The following is a 22,319-nucleotide window of genomic DNA, read 5'->3' as shown; positions in this document are numbered from 1 at the left end:
AAGCTGTGACGAAGTGAGAGAGTGGCGTGGACATATATACACTACCAAATGTAAATTAGATAGCTAGTGGGAAGCTGCCTCATAGCACAGGGAGATCACCTCTGTGCTTTGTGACCACCTAGAGGGGTGAGATAGGGAGGGTGGGAGGGAGGGTGACGCAAGAGGGAAGAGATATGGGAACCATATGTATATATATAACTGATTCACTTTGTTGTAAAGGAGAAACTAACACACCATTGTAAAACAGTTATACTCCAATAAAGGTATTAAAAAAAAAAGAAACTAGTGTAATATTGGCATGGGAGTGGGCAAGTACTGTATGTCAATGTAACAGTTCAGAGTGCTCAAGAAATGACCCACATATAATGAGAACTTGGCATTATTATAAATTGGTATTATATTGATTAATCAATATATTGTGCTAGATAATTTTGTATGGAAAAAATCAACTTAATTCTATACCTAGGACTCATCTTGGAGTTTCAGACTCATACTCAAACAATGTATCCCAAACTGAACTGATTGTAACTTGTCAAACTATTCCTTTTGTATTCTGTGTATCACTAGCAAAGAAATTTGAGAGCCAGTATTTATTCTTCTGCCTCCGAAATTTATTTCGCACATCCAAGCAATAAAATATTTTGTAGAGTTTAAAAAAAAAAAAGAAAAAGAAAAAGCAAAGTAATGTTTTAAGATATGGAGGAGAATGAGTAAAGAGTGATTTGAGGTCTTAAGTCTGAGGGAGTTATCACCAGAGTCAAATACACTAAAGGAGTAAACTAAGACAAGGATTGCATGGTGACCACTTTTGACAGTGCAGCACGAGTGGTTCAGGTAGCGTTGTGTGGAAGTCATATTATGGGACTGGAGAGTAAGCCTGACTTAGCAGCACATATACTAGTTAGGAGTTGATTAGGTTGCACATAATTGGAAACCCCAAATAAGATTAAAAGTTATTTCCTCTTAAATAAAAGAAATCTGAAGGTTGAGAATCCAGGGCTGAAATGGCAGTTCCATGAAGTTGTCAGGAATCTATACCCCTTCTACCTTTTTATTCTAGTGTTTTAGTCAGCTTGGGCTGCTATAATAAAATACCATATTCAGAGTGGCTTATGAAGAACAGAAATTTATTTTTCACAGTTCTGGAGGATGGAAGTCCAAGATCAGAGTGCCAGCACGGTGTGTTTCTAGGGAGGATGCTCTTCCAGGTTGTAGACTGCTGACTTCTTGTTGTGTCCTTACATGGTGGAAAGAAAGCTAGCTAGCTCTCTGGTCTCTTCCTGTCAGGGCACTAATGCCATTATGAAGACTGTACCCTCATGACCTAATTACCTCCTAAAGGCCCCACCTCTAAATACCATCACACTGGGACTAGGGTTTTAACAAATCAATTTTGAGGGAACACAAACATTCAGTCACTATTCCTTTTGTATTCTGTGTATCACTAGCAAAGAAATTTGAGAGCCAGTATTTATTCTTCTGCCTCCGAAATTTATTTCGCACATCCAAGCAATAAAATATTTTGTAGAGTTTAAAAAAAAAAAAGAAAAAGAAAAAGCAAAGTAATGTTTTAAGATATGGAGGAGAATGAGTAAAGAGTGATTTGAGGTCTTAAGTCTGAGGGAGTTATCACCAGAGTCAAATACACTAAAGGAGTAAACTAAGACAAGGATTGCATGGTGACCACTTTTGACAGTGCAGCACGAGTGGTTCAGGTAGCGTTGTGTGGAAGTCATATTATGGGACTGGAGAGTAAGCCTGACTTAGCAGCACATATACTAGTTAGGAGTTGATTAGGTTGCACATAATTGGAAACCCCAAATAAGATTAAAAGTTATTTCCTCTTAAATAAAAGAAATCTGAAGGTTGAGAATCCAGGGCTGAAATGGCAGTTCCATGAAGTTGTCAGGAATCTATACCCCTTCTACCTTTTTATTCTAGTGTTTTAGTCAGCTTGGGCTGCTATAATAAAATACCATATTCAGAGTGGCTTATGAAGAACAGAAATTTATTTTTCACAGTTCTGGAGGATGGAAGTCCAAGATCAGAGTGCCAGCACGGTGTGTTTCTAGGGAGGATGCTCTTCCAGGTTGTAGACTGCTGACTTCTTGTTGTGTCCTTACATGGTGGAAAGAAAGCTAGCTAGCTCTCTGGTCTCTTCCTGTCAGGGCACTAATGCCATTATGAAGACTGTACCCTCATGACCTAATTACCTCCTAAAGGCCCCACCTCTAAATACCATCACACTGGGACTAGGGTTTTAACAAATCAATTTTGAGGGAACACAAACATTCAGTCCATTGCATCTGGCATTCCTAGACTGGTCTCATTCTCATGGTCCAAGATGGAGGCTGAAACATCACACCAACCATTATAGGCTGAATGCGGGATAAGGGAATGTGGAATAATACCCCTTAGTGTAAGTCTTCCAACTTAAATCTCTATCTCCTTGGCCAAACTTCAGGCAAGTGAACACACCCAGCTTCAAGGGAAATAGGGGAACATTATCTTTTAGCTGAGGAGGAATATGTCCAGCTAATAATTTTGTTTCTCACTACTCAGAGGAAAGACCTACCAGGCAACTAAGAGTCTCTACTGTAGAAGAGATTAAAATTGTGTGTGTGTGTGTGTGTGTGTGTGTGTGTGTGTGTGTGTGTGTGTGTGTGTGTAATTGAGGGGGGAGAATAGGAGCTTATTAAAGCTCTGTAAATTCAGTTAATCTGCTGTTTTAGAGCTTCCATGGTATTTCTCCTGGACGTTACTATGGTTCATCATAAGGAAACTGTTAAAAATAGAGGAATAGATTGTGTACCTGACAGTGCTGATCTGCAAACTATTCTGCTTTTAAACACGTTTAATTTTGCAGATATTTAGGGAAGTCGATTAAGGAAGGCAGACCTTTGCTAAAATATTTTACTTACGTTTTATAAATTATATTTTGGCATGCCAAGGAAACACTGAAATGGCATAGTAATCTGATTTAGTACCATGAACCTATTATAACACATTTTCTATTTAACTGGCTTTGTAATTGTCAATATTAGTGTAATTTATCCCCTTCAACTGTTTTGGAATAAAAAGTATGGTTTCTAATTATAGGGTAGATTAGGTTAAAAAGCTTAAACTAATATAGGATGTAGCAATTCTCTGCTAACATCAGGGAGAATTTGGAAAGAGTAAATGTGTTTAGAAGTTGCTTATTCTTTTAGATAGACTTTTACTGTGATATGCCTCTTTCCATTTACTGATTGGAACTCTGTTTTTTTTTTTGTTGTTTTTTTTTTTGCGGTACACGGGCCTCTCACTGTTGTGGCCTCTCCCATTGCGGAGCACAGGGTCTGGACGCGCAGGCTCAGCGGCCATGGACGGGCCTAGCTGCTCCGTGGCATGTGGGATCCTCCAGGACCGGGGCACGAACCCGTGTCCCCTGCATCGGCAGGCGGACTCTCAACCACTGCGCCACCAGGGAAGCCCCTGGAACTCTGCTTTTTACCCATCAAACCAACTTGTATGGAGTCAGTTGACTAATCTTTCACTGGTGTGGTCAGGTTTTTCCCATAGGTATAGATAGCATGCTTTTATCTTCCATTTTTGGTTTGGAAACCTTGGAACATTGGTCCATGTGATCTATAGGAACCACACAGACTTATATCATGGAGAAACAGTTTATCTTCTTAATGTTTGAGTGGAGGAGCAGGGTGGTGGGAGTGGTGGTTGTACTAACAGTTGCCTTATGTTGACTTTGACAGGTAAGCTTGCCACTTCTCCATCTTTCACTTGGTCACAGAGTGATATTTCCTGGGAATATAATTTCTTCATGGAAGATATTAAATCATGTTGTTTTGCAGTATTTTTCAAGATAAAGCAGACTAAGCTTTGAGTCATATATCCTAATCTCAGCTCTTTTACCAAATAGTTCTGTTGATCTGGAAGTCACTCAATTGCTCTGGGCCATATTTTAGTAATAATAGGATTATGTAATCTTGTATTTGAGAGGTATTTTAAAGTTCATCTGATCCAAACTTCTGTTCAATGAGTAAAGCCCCTGCAGTATCCCCAGTTTCAACCTGTACTGTTCCTTTACTCTTTCAGAGATTGGACACTCACATTTCCCAACCCCAAAATGGTTCTTTTCTCAGCCTATAAGATTTTTGGATAGCTCTAATGGTTACAAAAAGGGTCTCTGAGGTGTTGAATTACAATTTGCCTTCTTAGCATTTTAACCCATTGGTTTTATTTCCACCCTCTTTAGCCATGTAAAATAAGACCAATCCCTGTAATAGCTGACAACCTATTAAGTGTTTGAGCCTTTACTTTCTGCAGGTTATGCATCACTGATACTTCCAACCATTGCTCACAACTTGTCTTTTTTTCCCCCCTCATCTTTCTAGGACTTATTATCTCTCCTTTTTTAGTTCTATGTTAATGCATTTAAGGTAAAATTAGCTCTTGGCAGGGTGGTCTAATATACTATTAATTCATATTAAACTTGCAGTCAGCTAAAACCTGTCTTTTTATATAGGCTATTGTTATATTTGTCTATCCTATACAAGATTTTTGATTCAAGCACATGATTGTACATTTATTTTTGTCAAGTTAATCTTACTAGATTTAGTGCAGTGTTTCAGAGTGCCTGTTCTTTTGGGATACTGATTCAGGAATCTAAATATATTAGTTATCTCCTTTTATTTTCAAATTTGATGATTATGCTGTGATTGTTTATCTAAAATCAAGGAGTTTGATTATTTGTATCAGGACTTAGGGAAGTCAAGATCTCTTAGGTCACTCTTTTCATTGCTTTAGGCACGCATGGATGCCAAATGCTTCTGAGTGCAATTGACTGGAAATTGAGTATCTGGAGATTAATTTAGTAGAGGTTCATGTTGTATTTAATCCTATTTTCTCCTCTTGTCTGTTTTTCTCTTTTATCTATTGATTATTTTAACTTCTTATGTAGAGATACACTGTAAACATTTATTTTTAGATACAAATATAACTGAAGAATCAGAATAACTTTATCTAAATTTATAGATATATAGATTCCACTTTCTGATATTAAAAAAATGTGGGTTTTTACTTATGTTTTGGGATACAGAATAAATTTCTGTATTCTAAAGCTTTACATGGTAACCTAAATTTTAATTAGGAAAAGCCATAGGGAATGCCTTCTAGATGAACATTTTTCTCAATTACAAATGTACATAAATAGGCTTATTTTTTAAAAATCTGAAAAAATAAAAGAGAACTATATGGAGAAATTCTTAATAAAATAACATTGCTATAAACTGTTACTAAATAGTTAAATGTTTCCTTTCATATGTAAATGCATTTTATAAGCTATCAAATAGTATACATATAACTTCCTATTATTATTCTATCATATTCTATATAATAGAGTAAAATATTTCTATTGCATAGAAATACTATATAATAATATATAGATACTAGAAGTCTGTCTCAATAATGGAATATTTTGTGAAACATTTTATTACTTTTAGGTACATAGAGAATTTTATTTTGGCCACAGTGTTGTATATAATTTAGATAATTCTTTCATGCTATTATCCTTTCCTTAAACATCGTCCTTTCTTCCTGCTTATCCCATTTCCCTTAATACCTAGCTTAAGTACAATTTCCTCTGTCAGTTAAAGCCCTTTTGTCAAGTCTCTTACAGTGGTCTCTTCCTGTTCTGAATTCTTGATGTTTTGTTGCCTGTACACCAATCATATGCCACTTTGTGTTACTGATCTTATTTTTAATTATATTTTTCTTCCGATTAACAAGTCTGAAAATTACTTGAGGGCAAAATTTGTGTCTTCTTTTTTTTTTTCTTTTTTTTTTTGGTCTAAGACCTAGAACAATGGTAGGAGCTTACTAACTGTTGATGGTGATGAGCCTTAAGTGTTTATTTGTAAAGTTTCTCAGGATGCTTGAAAGTAGTTTTTCTTTCTAACATTAGATATTTAGAATTCTCTTTATGCTGCTAATTTGTTAAACTCTTTGTTAGTGTAAAGATGTATTCTTTGACCGTATTGCCACAAATTCTGCCTTAGTGGGTCCTAAATTAATGATGTTTCATTGGTTCTCAATACTTTACACAAACTAGATGCTTAAGAGTTGTCTAATAAAGAGATAAATAGGGCTTCCCTGGTGGCGCAGTGGTTGAGAGTCCACCTGCCGATGCAGGGGACACAGGACACGGGACACGGGTTCGTGCCCTGGTCTGGGAAGATCCCACATGCCGCGGAGCGGCTGGGCCCGTGAGCCATGGCCGCTGAGCCTGCGCGTCTGGGGCCTGTGCTCCGCAACGGGAGAGGCCACAACAGTAAGAGGCCCATATACCGCAAAAAAAAAAAAAAAAAAAAAAAAAAGAGATAAATAAATGGCCTGAAAGAGCAAATGCTGTAAATGTCTAAATATTTCGAACTAATGCTAGGAAATGGATTAAGCCCTAGACAAAACCCCTGTGGTTCTAATTATTTTATATGGAGCTTTTTAAAAATAGCTTCAAATAGGGATTAAAAATATACATTTATACCCTCTGAAAATCAGAGAGAAGAATTATCCTGTGTCTTTCCTGAGTTGGGTTTTTCCTTCAAACACCTGCCCACTTCCTTCTGTGGTATTAAGAGTTCTGGGACCTGTGTCTATGGGTGAATTCTTCTGAAGCATTCCTTCCCTGTTCTGCATGTGCCCTAAGGAGTACAGATCAGAGACATTGCTGGAATTTGTTATGAGAAAAACTCTTCCAGAATTCCTCTAGGGAAAGTGGAAAATGAATTACAAGCACTAGCCTCAATGAATGGTGCATATTAATGTGGATACTTTAAACATGGCAATAATGAAGTAGGTCCAACTAAAGGCATCACCAAATATGTTATAGCTACATGATCATACAGATTTGGCTGGGGTTAAGGAAGTTAGAACAAGGTGAAACATTTAAAAAGAAGGTGCAAGAAGTAGTAGGGAATGTAAAGTGAGTGCTAAAGGAAAGCAGATAAAAAGCAGAATAGATCTAAATGCCAAAATAGCATGTGCAAAGATTAGAAAAGAGAATTAACAGGAAGAGTTAAGAAAAATAAGAATGTCAGATCAAGTTCTTCTCGTTTCTATTCATGGACTCCTTAGAAGTCCCCATCACATGGAAACCTGAGGGTAGAGAAGTAAGCTATAGTGACTTCAGTCCACATCAGGGAGCCTCAGACTTTTAGTGAGGAGACTATTAATGTTCATGAAGCAGGGAATAGAAGGATATTGGAGGATTTACAGTTCCCTAAACTTGTGGGGGATACAGGTTACTAAAACCCGGTCAGAATGAAGTGTTCACGTCTGTGATCCCAAGTTTCAAGAGCCTCAGAAAGGAAGGTAGATCCTGAACTGCTGATCTTAGACTTGGTTCTGTGGCGTGAGTTGCAACCACCTGGCATGTGACCTGCTGGGCACCAGAGAAATGATGACTTATGGTGAGGAGGTGCTGCCTATACATATAGCTTCTGCTATGTGCACTCTTTCAAAGACAGAAATAAGGAGAGAGAGGTTTTTTTTTTTAATTTATATTTTATTTTACATTGGAGTGTAATTGATTTACAATGTTGTGTTAGTTTCAGGTATACAGCAAAGTGATTCAGTTAAACATATACATATATCCATTCTTTTTCACATTCTTCTCCCATATAGGCTATTACAGAGTACTGAGCAGAGTTCCCTGTGCTCTACAGTAGGTCCTTGTTGATTATCTATTTTGTATATAGTAGTGTGTATATGTTAATACCAAACTCCTAATTTATTCCTCCCCACCACGTTTCCCCTTTTGGTAACCATAAGTTTGCTTTCAAAGTCTGTGAGTCTGTTTCTGTTTTGTAAATAAGTAGAAGAGAGAGATTTTAAATGATGCAATTTATTTTCAGTTCTACAATAAACTTCTGCATGAGGTGAAAAAGAAAAAAAAATCGTAAAGCCTGGAAGAAATTCTGAGTAAGTTATTTTCAGTGCTTAGTAGCAAGAGGAAAAACATTAGACTGCTTTTAAATGTTTTCCACTCATCTTAATTTCTTGGGATATGTAATTTATATTATTTATAAATATGATATTTTCTTGGTTATTAACTTATTATTAGAGTAAACTGTTCATTTGTACTTGAGGAAAATGTTACACATAGATAATAATTTAAAATTAGCTTGGGGAAGGAGATATGAACTGATGACTAAGTTTTAAATAATTTTTTCTTGATTATAGAAATATGCAAAACACAGAACAGTAGAGAGAGGGAAGTAAGAAGCCCCATTACCCATTGTAAATGCTTTGAAAAATACTTATTTTAAAAAGAGCAGTTTTAGGTTCATAGCAAAATTGAGCAGAAGGTACGGAGATTTCCCATATTCCCCTTTTCCCCCAGTGGCCATGCCATTCACCAACTTGAAAGTTACTTTAATATCTCTGACTTGATACTTGGTATCACTTTTTTAATAATATTTATCTTTACTTAAAGCTACTTCCTAGCCAAATTAATCTGGCTACACTGCATGTTGTTAAAAGCTTATTTGGGTTGTTAAAATTAGACACTATGGTTAGGGTAAGTCTACTTTTACTTTAGGACTAGTTTAGTCCTGCCTCCGAAGTGTGGCCCGTGGGTCTCTACTGAATGCTGTTGGTGTTCATTGTGAGTAGTGTTCTTGAAGTTTCTCTTGTGAGTAGTTAGCGGTTTCCCAGCCCTCTGTGAGCAACAGTTCTTTGCCTGGCTTGGTGGAGTTCCACCCTATACATGAGCAAAGGGATTCCTATGCAGATTGTTGGAGTTGTTTTGCTGTGTAGCCCCCTCCTGTCTGATACTCTGCCCACAAATTCCAGCTGCCTCAGTCCTCCCCAGTTTAATCTCTTGATCTCTTCAACTTGAGACCACTGTGCTGTATTTGGATTTGTTCCCTCCTTGCACTTTGTTCTGGAATGTGCCTTCAGGCAGAAAACTAGGGTTATGATAGGACTCAAATCTTGTATGTTCCTCTTTTCTCAAGTTTTACAGGCCTGCACTGCCTGTTGTCCAGTATCTAAAACCAGTTGTTTCATATATCCAGTTTTCTGGTTGTCTGCAGCAAGAGGGCAAGTTCAGTCCCACTTACTCCTCCATGGCATAAGTGGAAGTCTGGTGTCTGGTGTTAATTTTGATGTTAATACATTGAAATTGAGTATGGGATGACTCCCAAGGTTAGTCAGCAAGTGTTAGGAAGCTACTAGTATTCTGGGTGGATATAAAAGAAAATCTGCTCTCTATAAGGATGACACAAACAGAACTATGTGTATCAGACAATATATATCAAGATTCCATGGGCAGGTGGGAGCATGGGTATAATGTATAATCTTCAAGCTGGATTGAAATGGACTAAGTGCTATTATCAAATATACCCAGTACTGTATTTCCAATGTATATAGCTTAGCTCTAAGAGTGGATGGAGTACTTCCCTGGTGGTGCAGTGGTTAAGAATATGCCTGCCAATGCAGGGGACACGGGTTCGACCCCTGGTCTGGGAAGATCCCACATGCCCTGGAGCAACTAAGTCCGTGCGCCACAACTACTGAAGTCCGTGCGCCTAGAGCCCGTGCTCTGCAACAAGAGAAGCCACCGCAGTGAGAAGCCCGTGCACCACAACGAAGAGTAGCCCCCGCTCGCCGCAACTAGAGAAAGCCCGCGACCAGCAACGAAGACCCAACGCAGCCAAAATTAAATACATATAAATAAATAAATTTATGAAAAAAAACAAATGGGAGATTATAGCAAGAACAATTATTTTTAAAAATGGATGGAAATTTTTACTAAATTTTACAAATAACCATATTTCTATAAACTCTTGATTAGTTTTAAATTAATTCTTATTTTTATATCTTAGCCTTTTTATTTTCTCTATTGATAGTCATTTTAATCATGAATTTGCCTGTCTGCACAAGGGAAGTGTTTTTATTTCTAAGTACACCAAATCATTTAATTCCAAATCCATACTCCCAAGCATTACTTGTCTATCATTTATGACATCAGTGACACATCGGCAATGTAATATTTTTTATGCCCAGCTACCCATTTAATAATTGTTAAATCTTTCACTCCTTTCCCTGTCAGTCTTAACTGATGCAATTATCTCTGCACCAGAACATTTAATTCTGTTTAGTATCTTCAATATCTTTATGTATATCCTGTATCTATTCTCTAAAACTGATATTGAGAGTATAAAAAATAGACTAAGTGAATTTGAAACAAAGGCTGGATATTAATATTATTGGGTGGTTGCATAGATACAGTTTTTGACATGCTAAATCTGTTTTTTAGCTTCACTGTTAATGATGAAGAACTTTAAAAAGACAATGTTAGAAACAGATTTCTAATTTTTCACACCTCCTTAGCACCAGGTTGTAAGCTCTGTTGAAAATCTGATCAGGCTGATCTAGTTTCATTGCTAAACTCCTTACAATCTCATGAGCAGTCTCGGTGGCTGCCAAATGCTCCTTGCTACTTGTTAGCTAGCTGCTATCCAGCTAACTCTTGGCATTTTATCACTTAGGAGACACATGTGGATACTGATACGTGTCATTAGTCAACAATGGAATTATACAATGGATGAAGAAAAAGTTCTTTTTTCTAAATCCAACATGACTGTTTAAAAACTTTTTATTTTATATTGGAGTATAGTAGATTAACAATGTTGTGTTAGTTTCAGGTGTACAACAAAGTGACTCAGTTATTCATACACATGTGTCTATTCTTTTTCAAATTCTTTTCCTGATTAGGTTGTTACATAATGTTGAGCAGAGTTTCCTGTGCTATACAGTAGGTCCTTGTTGGTTATCCATTTTAAATATAGCAGTGGGTAGGAATCTAGATCCCACATGACTTTTTACTGTCCGTTAGGAGAACTTAATCTGTTCTAAGTTCTCTATGTCTGCAGCTTCTCGAGTTAATGACATTGGGATTTAAGGACAAAAGATGGGGAGTGGATTTTGGATGTAGCATTTTGCAGCACATACTACTCACCAGTGCTAAATGTAACAGCTAGACCACTCTTTATAAAATAGCCCTCCTCTAGCCCTCTACAATCTTTTTATTGTTTATTTCCTTTAAGGATATAGGCGAGAGAGAGGTTATTGTCTTTTGAGGATTTGTTTTATTAAAAATAACAAAACAACAGATATCTACCACCCACAACTAAATGGATTAATTTATTTCTTTAAAAAAATTACCCTTTGTATATAGAGATAGGAATCAGTGTGAACGAATTGTTTTAGTAACATTCATGTTGTTAAACGATAGTATTTTATTGAGAGGCTGAAGCTTAAGGATACTACGAGGAGGTCAATGCTAAAGTAGGTACCTGAGGAGATTCCTTACACTTCCCCTTTGAATGCCTTGACTAGAGGAAACCAAAGGATTCTGTAAGTGCCTTATGCCTGGTTTAAGAGAGTCATTCCTTTATTAAAAAATATTTATTGGGTACTCACTAGTTTAGGTGCTGGAGATACAGAGATAAACAAGACAAAATGTGTTATAGTAGTTTAATTTCAAGAGAAATTAGGAACAGCAGTTTTTTGAAGTTAATTCTCCTACTGTGTCTTCCCTCTACCTTTGCACATATAGTGAATCAACCAAAAGAATTTTAAAACTACAGGTGGGGATTCATTAATTTGAAGGCTTTATGTTTGAATCTTTTTTTTTCCTTTTTCCTTGCTAAATGTAAAAAGATGGCGAAATCAATTTTCATCACTGAAGTTTGGGATGGATGTATGTTTTCTCATATTGAATGGCTACTTTCTCTTGCTTTTCAGTTTCAACACTGCATCTTTTTGGAATATCAAAAGAATGGCATGCCAAAGACAGGTTATTTAATAGGTAAATGTGTGAAAAGTAGATATAGGATATCATGGCCAGGCTGACAGACATAGCTGTTTATTGGTAGTTGGACTTTTCATTGTATGAGTACTTACCTAATGATGTTTATACATAGTTCATAACTCTGCCTCATAGGAATATATTGTGAGGCATGATTAAATGTTATCCACAAGTGGCACACATTCCTGAAAAGTTTTATGAACATTAAATTGTGTTATTATAACTAGCATGTATAATATAAAGAAAACTTTTAATGAATCCTGTTCACAAGATTAAAAAAATTCTTTCTATGATGTAAACAGTCATATCCATTTTAACTGTTCTATAAATTCAGATTAAACACATTAGGTCATTTTTATTGACTGACTTTTGTGAAATAATGATTTGTTTACATAGATGTATTATACACACATGCATAGATATTGACATATGTACATATATGTGTATGTAGAGAGAGCTAGGAATTCGCTCTGAACTATGGGTAGTATTCACCTTTTATTTATGTGTAGCTTGGAGAACTTTTTTGCAAATTAACAATACTGTCTTTAAAACCTTTTTTATATGTTATCCATAGTTCCTTATTTTCTGCCATTTCCTTCAGAGCAAGAGATTTAATCTCAAATTAGATAGCTAGATTATAGAGTGAAGTAAATTCTTTACCCCTTTTCCAGACTGTGAAGTCCTTATTTACAAGTGTAGTTGAGAATTTGCTGCAATTAGACTCCAAATGACATTATGTGTTGTAGATGTGCTGTTAAATACTTAACTGTCTTAGTACTGTTAGATGATACCTCTTGGCAAGCATGTAACAGATTTTGTTCATGTGAATGGTAAAAATTTGTTTCTTTGTTAGATTTTGTAATTTTCACAAGGTAAATTTGAAATAATTTTATTTGGTGGTATGGTTATGACATTTTCTCACATTTTAAAGTTCAAGAATTAAGCAGAGGGAAGTCTCTTAGGTGCTTGTTGAATGAATATATCTAAATTCTGAGTTATATTTTCAAACATGAAATTAATGCAAAATATTTTACTATAAATCCAGCCATTTTTCATTTTATTTATATTTTGATTGTTCTACATGTTCTTTGGTTAAAAATTTTTGTGCATTAAGCTTTTCTACATTTAGGATGATTTCTTTAGGCTAGACTCCCAGTAATGGAATTATTGGGTCAAAGTGTGTGAACTTTTCTTAGCAAGCTTTGGACGTATACTTACTGCCAAATTGGTTTTGAAAAGAGCTATACTAGTTTATTGCCATCAGCAGTATTTGAATATACATTTTCTTACATATTATGTATTTAAGTGAGAATTTAAATCCCATTGTTGCTTTAATGTATATTTGTTTGATTCCCAATGATGTTTAATGTTTTCCACATTTTAAAATTATCTGTGATGTTTGTTATTGCTTCTGCCCGTTATCTATAAGGTTAGCATTTTTACTTTCATATTAGTTATTTCTATCGTTAAAGTTTAATCAAAAGTATCTGAATGTGTCCCCCCTTCCCTGTTCTTCCCCACCCCCAAAAAACCTGACCAAAATTGTCAGACAACAAACTGGGAAAAAGTGTTTAATATTTTTATCTAGCCAGATATCTTAGATTTTTGTATAGTATGAGTGGCACAAAGTTTAATCTTTTACTGGAGACACAAAGCTACCATTATGACTGTTAATTAGAGGACAGTGCTATAACAAGGGTTGTCCTCAGGCCTTCTGAAGGAGGCATGGGGATGTTAGCTCTTACTCTGATTAGACCATACGGGTTTTATGCTTTATTTAGTTTTTCTGCTACATCCATACTAGTTGGACTTCATCTGTTGCTTCTTACTATTATTAATATTTCTACCAGTAGCTATAACTCATATTTCCTTCTACTCTTTTTCTCAATGCAGTATGTATATTTCTGTGTATATATGCTCACACTTTTAACAATGAACATTTCTTCATTAAACATCTTCAAAAATATATTTTCCCATCACCTGCATATATCACAATCTAACTATTCCCCTTTTATCAGATACTTAGGTTGCCACTTTTTCACTGCTATAATTTTGCCACGAGCTTCATTATAAATTGTTTGGATTTCTGATTAATTCTTTAAAATAGTATTTTAGAATAGAAATTACTGGGTAAAAGGTCACAAAACGTTTATTATTTTTTTCCTATTTACTTGTTTATTTCTTTTAAAATAGGTAATAGAAGAAGTACGGGGAAATAATCAAACAGAAGAAAGTTTATGGAGTAAAAAAGTCTGCCTCGTATCCTAGGCTCCCACTCCCTAGGGAAAAAACCCCTTCAATAAAAGATACTGTTTGGATACATACGTTTCCACCAGAGGGGGAAGCCTGGGGAGTGACGCTTGTTGCTCCTGTGCCTGTATGTATATTAATTACCTCTGGAAGAATACATGTGTCATATACATGGGAGCGTACTGTACAAGCTTTTCTACACTTGTGTTGTTTACTCACTCACTTACCTTTTCACCTCAGCATGTTATTTTCTTGAAAAGCTGTACCATTTACACGTCCATATATTACCCTTTAGGCACCGAATGCTTTAATGTTTTTAGAGTCTTTGGTACATTTTTTGGTGAAATTTAAAAATATTGTTTATGGCTGGGAGGTTGAGTATTTTTCCTTAGGATTATTTACTGGCCATAGGTAGCCATTCTTCTTATTTGACCTTTAACGTCCATCCTTGCTCATTATTTAAAAATTAAGGTCTTCTTATTCTGGCAGGACATATTATATGAGCTGTTTATATATTAAGCATATTAGCCTTTTGTTATCCTATTGATTGTATATCCTATTTTCTCAGTTCATTATTGCTTTTTAATTTTATTTGGGGTTTTTCGGTGGGGGGGTAGTCAGAGGTTTAACATCTTTCTGTGTTCTTTTCATTTTTATATATCTTTAATTCCCTTCTAATTATATATTTTGTAATTAACAAAAAAGTCCACTTTTGTTAGAATCATGTGCAAAATAAAGTGAGTGGGATTTCCCCCTTTCCTTTTGTAAATAGGTTAAAAAGTTAAACTGTAGACTGGTCAACATCCAAATTTATTAGAGATTTTGAATCTATGAAGTCTACTTGAAATATCAATAGATTTGACCCTATAAGAATTGGAGATTGATAGAATTTGAATTGTGACGTTTTGTCAGTGGTGGTTGACTTTTCCATTCTGCCTTCGATGGCACCCATGAGTGTATATGTGTGTAACTGAGGGACAGTGAGTTGAGTGTGCAACACATGTGTAGGTGATATGTAATTACTGTGTTGAGGGCAGTGCCAGGTGGGCTCTGGCTTTGGCTATTCTCAGTTCTCTTCCCATTTTAACCTCTACCTTTGCTCTTACTTTTAAAGCTTAAGAGCCTGCAGTAACCAGGGAGTACAAAAGGTCTTGAGCTGTTTCAGATATATTTTGCATTCTGGCTTTGCATTCCTCTCTAGAATTCCTGGTCATGATTTTGTTAACTCATTCATTGGTATCTATTTGAAATTTAGAATGAAATGAAGATAATTTAAAGGCATATGATCCATGAATCATTGATATGCTTTTTCATTAATCAGTGTTAAAAAAAAAAGTCTGTGTCTACTTTCTGCAAACAACTCTTACTGCATGATTATTAATTTTTTTCTGTGTAATTAGACTCCAAATGACATTGACTCCAATTGAACATTTCAATTCCCATATCCCATATGACATACTTTGGGGTATGAACCTTCCTCAGGGAGCATCACACAGGGATGTGACATACTACCTGTGTTAGGGTAGAAAAAGAGTTGAGAAGCACTGATCCAGAAGTGGCATTCAACTTGAAGAGAATAGGAGATGTTTCTAAATTATATTCGTATACTCACTATCAACAACATACTTTTCATCTATGAGTAACTTTAACAGATGTCTGCTCATGGTGCTTAGTAACTACAGAATAATTCTCATCTTAAGAGTTTGGCAGCTTTGGAATGGAGAAAGAATTAAATGGACAGAGCAAGTGATTATATACAGGCTTTCCCTTTTCATGACAAATACATGTTATGTTTTCATGAAAATGGGGAAAATATTCATTTTTGCAAATCCCATCAGTCTTTAACAATCATAAATTCACTTGGCAAGAGAAATGGAGTAGCTCTACAGAACTGTGGTTATTGTTACATTGTTTTGTTTACTGTAAACCTGGCTCAATATTGGTAAATACAGGGTAGCAGAAACTGTACTGTTGTGAGCTATATCTGGGCATCAGTCCAAGATATCATTAAAAATACTGCCTCAGACTAATTTGGGTTTATGAATAATATTTTGTTAACAGCTTAACTAAAATTGAGCCACATGGTGTAGCTTAAAGTTCTGAATCCACAAGATAATGAGAGTAGTATAAATGTATAGTGCATACTTAATATTCTATATTTGAGTGATAAATTTATATTTACTTCCGTGTTAACCTTTAAACTGTAAGCACCCAAATACTTAATATAATCTGGTATCTTTAAAGTTTACTTAATGCTGTGATTTGCTGTTAATTTGAATTTCTTTTAAACTAAAATATTATTGGTTTAACAATCTAAACTAACGAAAAAGGAGAGAGTGCCTGAACAAATATATTAAAATGGACATTTGGGCTTCCCTCGTGGCGCAGTGGTTAGGAATCTGCCTACCAATGCAGGGGACACGGGTTCGATCCCTGGTACTGGAAGATCCCACATGCCGCGGAGCAGCTAAGCCCGTGCGCCACAACTGCTGAGCCTGCGCTCTAGAGCCTGCGCTCTGGAGCACGTGCTCTGCAGCAAGAGTAGCCACCGCAGTGAAGAGTAGCCCCTGCTCACCGCAACTAGAGAAAGCCCGTGCACAGCAACGAAGACCCAACGCAGCCAAAAATAAATAAATTAAATAAATAAATTTATTTTTTTAAAAAATGGACATTCAACACCCATTTTGGCATACGGATATGTAAATAGCTGGAGTTTATGTTAACATTCACCAGAAAGATGGAAGTATATAGTGTTGTTGTAAAGGTCCAATAACTTAATTCATTTGTTTTACTAATAATTAGACCTTCAAGTAGGTTATGGGAATTATTAATGTTTGGTTTTAAGTTAGTAATTCATATTAGGTATAACAAAGGGAATTGAGGGCTTGATAAGTTAGATGATCCAAGACAGAAATCCATATTTAGGTGTTTCTTGCCAAGAAAAGATATTATGTGTCTTATTCTTTTGCGTCCTATTTTAATTAAAGTTCTTTCTGAACATATGTGTATAAACTCCCATTGAAAAGATGTTGGAAGAGTTGATTTTCTGTCAGTGTTAGTGTGAAAAATATTTCTGTAATGAAAAGGTGTGTGCATTATTTAAAGAATGAATTTTAAATATACCTCTTCTCAATAAATATTTTATTCATTTTACAGGTTAGCACTCTACGTATATGAATATCTGCTCCATGTAGGAGCTCAGAAATCGGCCCAGACATTTTTATCAGAGGTATGTTTTGTATATTTTCTGCATTGTATTTTGATATCCTATATAAGTGAATGAAAAATATACTGTAACAATTATTTGAAAAAAATATCATTATGTATTATATAATGAATGCTCAGTTATCAGAATGCATAATATACTCTTTGTAGATTGTAAGCATTTTTAGTATCCCAAAATTCCATGTCCATGCAAATAACCTCCTACTCAACTTTACAGCCATTTTTTCCCTGTAGAAATAGAACCTTTAAACACCATCATATCTCTAGTTTTAGCAATATCTTATTTTGGCATTATTCACAATTTTGGAAAATATGGTTTTTGTTTTTATTTTGTGTGGATAATAGTGGATTGATGACTGAAACTTCAGTTAGAAAACATTTTGATAATCTTCAAGTTCTTGTTTCTCTTTCTGTTTTTCTCCGTCACAATATTTTAAACTTTGAGCTCTCATACAATGTTACTTTTTCCTTCTCTAATTTATATAATTATGAGGATGAGTAGGATTTTATTGAGTTATATATATGCCAGGCATATTATCTATAATTATAATATTATATTATCTATAGTTCTTATAAGAAATTTGCAAGGCATATGGTATTATTCCTGATTTACTGGTAAGAACTACAGGGCTCAGGGAGTTTATATTACTAGCTTATGGTCACATAGCTTAGTAAGTTGTGGAACTAGAATTCAAACCTTAGGTCCATGTTAATTCCAAAGACCCTGGTTTCCCCTCTATATCTCTGCTGTCCAGTATGGTAGCCGCTGGCCAGATATGACTTTTTGAGCACTTGAAATATGACTTATGCAATTGAGAAGTGCTGTAAGTATGAAGGTACACACTTGGTTTTGAACACTTGGTGTGAACAAAAGAATATAAAATATCAATAATTTAAAAATTTTGATCACATTGAAATGATAATATTTTGGATATATTAGACAAAATAAAATTACTAACATTATTTTTTCTTTTTTAAATGTAATTACTAGAAAATTTTAAATTACATCTATGGCTCTCATTTGTGGCATATGTTTATGTTTCTGTGGGACAGTGCTGATCAAAATTACTTTGTTTCTAGTGATCTCACTAGTTTGCCCCTTCCAGATCAGGGATATGACGGGCAACCCCTTGACCAAAGTGCCCTGCCTGAGGTACAGCCTTCTTGAGATTCACTATCCTCCAACAAGCACACAAGTAAACACACGTAGCTCCCCAATCTTTTATCTAATTAATTAATATATGTGAACTGTTAGGGCCTGTTTTCAAGTAAGAAAATTGAGAGGTATGCTCAGAACTTAAGAATTCAATTGTTTTACTATAGAAGGAATATATGCAATGTAATAAAAATGTGATTTCAAAGTTTATTTAAATCAAAACAGAAGTTTAACATATCCATATCTCATTAAATAATTAATTAGAAGACTTTGGTATTTAACCTTTCTGAGTCACATTCACTGTTTGATATTATAAAGTGACTGAGATTGCAAAGAGGATGCTTTTAATAATTATATTCTTAATCACTGCCAACTTATATTTAAAAGAAACTAAAGCTACTGATGGAGATTTTCAAGTTTTATTTTAATGCATTTGAAAACTTGATGAAACTCGATAAAAAAGAATTTACTGGTCACTTTCCTTAAATCAAGGGCCATTTTGGATTGGCTCAATTTTCTGAGTCCTCGGGAACCTCGGGGGTTCCCAAGACTATTTTTTCTTAGCAACACTAGTAATCACTTCATCAAAAAAGAAAAACGTTGCTAACTTATTTAAGGAAGTTCAGGTACTAGGACTCAAATAAGTTATGTGGATTGAACAGATAACTAGATACTGTGCTGATATGCTTCTGACTCAATAAACAATGGATATACAACTTTTCTAGAGCTACTTGGTAAAAATAAAATTATAATTCCAGAAGAGATTTACACATTTTTAAACAAGTATTTACCATGATTTTATTTTCTCCGGCTGCATTTGGAATACAAAGCTGAGGATATCTCTGAATTATTAATCTGGTTCAGTTTCACAAGAGGAATCAGTTAAGCTGAAAATAAACTATTGTCACCAGGAAGACACAATATTACTGGACTTTGGAGATGGGTGTATGTGATTCCCAGAATAGTTACATGGAAATCGTTGAACATAAAGCAATCGTATATATTTTTGTGGGTACATACTTATGAATGTGAAGTATAGTAAAGGTCTGAAAGAATATACATTCCAGACTAGTTGTTGGTGGGAGTGGGGATGTTAAAGGAATCAAAGGGGAATTTTATCCTTACTTGTAGGATTTTTTAAAACAAGAAATATATATGTATATATATTTGTATAGTTATTTAAAAATAAAAATAATAGAAGATAAAATACAAAATTACCTTGATTTTAAAATGGAAGTCTGGAGGTAGATTTGTAATCGGCCATTGCTGAGTATACCCTAGAGTTCTAGATACAGTCGTCCCTCCGTATCCACTGGGTATTGGTTCTAGGACCTCCCCACCCCTACCCCACTGCTGTGGATGCCAGAATCCACAGAGATCAGGTCCCTTATGTAAAATAGCACAGTGTTTGCACATTGCCTACACTTATCTTCCCATGTATTTTAAATCGTCTCTAGGTTACTTCTAATACTTAACAGTGCAAATGCTATGTAATAGATGTAAGTACAATGTAAATGATATGTAAATAGTTGCCCGTAGGAAGCAATTTCAAGTTTGGCTTTTTGGAACTTTCTGGAATTTTTTTCCAAATATTTTCTCTCCGTGGTTGGTTGAATCTGTGGATGTGGAACCTACAGATAGAGAGGGTTGACTGTAATTTCAATTGGTTAAATTTCAATAGCTTGCTATATTGTCCTCCCTCATATTTTAAGTTTCCATAATACCAGCTGCTTGTGTTCGCCTATACATACCAGAAGACTTCTCTCATCTGGGCATTACTCGGTGCTATTCAATGCCTAAAATCTCCTCCCCTTCTCCCCTTGGCTAGCTTAGAAGTAACTTTTTTCTAGGAAAGCTTTCTCAGGGCTCCACCTCTCTGTGCTGATAGTGCATTCTTACCTGAAAGCCTTTGCATATTCTGCCAAGAAGCTTGGACTTATCTTCTCGGCAAAAGAGAACTTTTATTCTTTTAAGTAAAAGAATAGCATCGTTAGGTTTGTACTGCAGTGTCTATGTGAATGGCAGTACCTATCCTCTTTAACTATGGACAACAAAGAAAGGAGAATGTAATCTTTTAGAGCTTTGTACCCTATTTAGCATTGCTTTCTCTCTTCCTTTCACTTGGATCATCTGGAAAATTTAAGGCTGCTCATTGTAGAATGACTTCTTAAGTCATTTGAGTAGTGAAGGACCATCTTATCTAAATTATTACTCTATACCCAGATTTTTACCTAATTCAGAACTGTTACACAAGGAACTTAAAAATCAGGGGGACCTATTTATTTGGGTTGGGTATTTGTGATAAAAAGGAAATGACTGAAGTGGCACCAATTACTCAAGTATTCGATGTTCTCACCCTGGTTCAAGGCAAAGCAGAATGCTTCTTCCAATTTCGGCATTCTCCCTCAGGATGAATGAGGATATGGATGACTATGATGTTAATGAGCCCTTGTGAGCCAGGATTTACTGTACTGGGGCACCTCTTTCATTTATATGGGTTTGCTTTCTGGATGAAGTTGTGAGAAGGTCAAGTTGGAACTCCAGGCATCATCTGAACAAGTAAGATGTGTATCTCAGCAGCCTAATCTCTCACTTGGGCTTAGCCTTTCTTATAGTGCCCTTGGCCTAGCCTGTCAGAAATTGGACTGTTTCTGATAGCTTTTGTTATCAGTCAGAATAGTAGGGCACTATTAGCTCAGCTATTTTTTTCTTAGTTAAAAGAGATAACATTGGGATAACAGTAGAAATTAAAACATTTCTCTAGCCAGGCTGTGTTAAAGCTCATTGTTATCTCTGATTCATCATAGATCCTAAACCACTACCTGAATCCTAAATGTAGTTTGTATGACTTTTCATTTTCTTACCACCAAGAGGACAAAATGGAATATTCTTTAGAAATATTCTCAATACAGAGCCCTCCTCTGCTTTATATTTTATTATCCTTCAGTATTCAATAATTATAAACAGAATGCTAAGACATCTTTACAATTCTATATCAATTTTTGCTATTTTGGGTTCTTTAAAAATGATTCTTTTCCTGCGTTATATTACTTCATTATGCAAAGATAATTCCTGCTTGTTCCTGAAATTTTGTATGGTATTCATGCCTCAGAATAAGGCTTGGTGTCTGTAGCAAATAAAATTAAGAATTAGAGTGCTGTTGCAGAGATCTAGGTTTTTTTTCTCTTCTTAAAAATCTTACATTGTTTATACTGTTTTACTAGCCCTTATTTGCCATAAATTAGCCAATAAGTTAGCCAGAAATAGAAGCTTAAAAATATCTAATGGATTGTTTCTTCAGATTTTATTAGGAATGCTAAATAATTGAACTCCATAGACTCCAAAATTCTGTTCTGTTTATTTTTTCACCTATATGAAGAGAGAAAATAATAATAATAATTTCCTTACCTTACCTGTTTCTTGAACTTTAATTTGGAGGCAACATAGTGTAGTGGGTAAGAGCAATCACTTTAGGGCCACACTGCTGGATTTGAATTGTGTTCTACATTATATTTACTTATTCAGTTTTCTTAATTATAAAAAGAAAATCATAATATTACTTTAAAGTGGTGCTGAGGTTTAAATGAGTTAGTACATGTAAAGTGATTTGAAGGGCCTGGCATGTGGTAAGTGCTCAAAGGTGTTATTTTAATACTTGACTGATTCTTTTCTTTTTTATTTTTTGCTATGGGATCTTAGATCCCTGACCAGGGATTGGACCTGGGCCCTGGCAGTGAAAGCCCTGAGTCCTAACCACTGGACTGTCCAGGAATTCCCCTCTTTTCTATCTTGTGTAGTTTATTTCTTTAGAGTATAAGC

The 22,319-nt window shown here is 35.3% G+C and overlaps 1 protein-coding gene across 5 annotated transcripts in view; it reads left to right on the top strand.

Annotated features, from left to right (window-relative positions):
* The window catches only part of SSBP2 (single stranded DNA binding protein 2), a 300,702-nt gene that overhangs the window by 59,106 nt on the left and 219,277 nt on the right, over positions 1-22,319 (top strand). For all 5 annotated transcript variants that reach the window (XM_024119897.1, XM_024119912.3, XM_055086646.1 and 2 more), the window contains exon 2: positions 17,276-17,348. In XM_024119897.1, the coding sequence (XP_023975665.1) occupies positions 17,276-17,348 (73 nt within the window). The remainder of the gene's footprint in view (positions 1-17,275; positions 17,349-22,319) is intronic.

Source organism: Physeter macrocephalus, chromosome 8 (genome assembly GCF_002837175.3).
Source record: "Physeter macrocephalus isolate SW-GA chromosome 8, ASM283717v5, whole genome shotgun sequence".
Classification (NCBI taxonomy): Eukaryota; Metazoa; Chordata; class Mammalia; order Artiodactyla; family Physeteridae; genus Physeter; species Physeter macrocephalus.
Note: the sequence above shows the minus strand (reverse complement) of the source record. Positions and strands in the feature narration are given on the sequence as shown.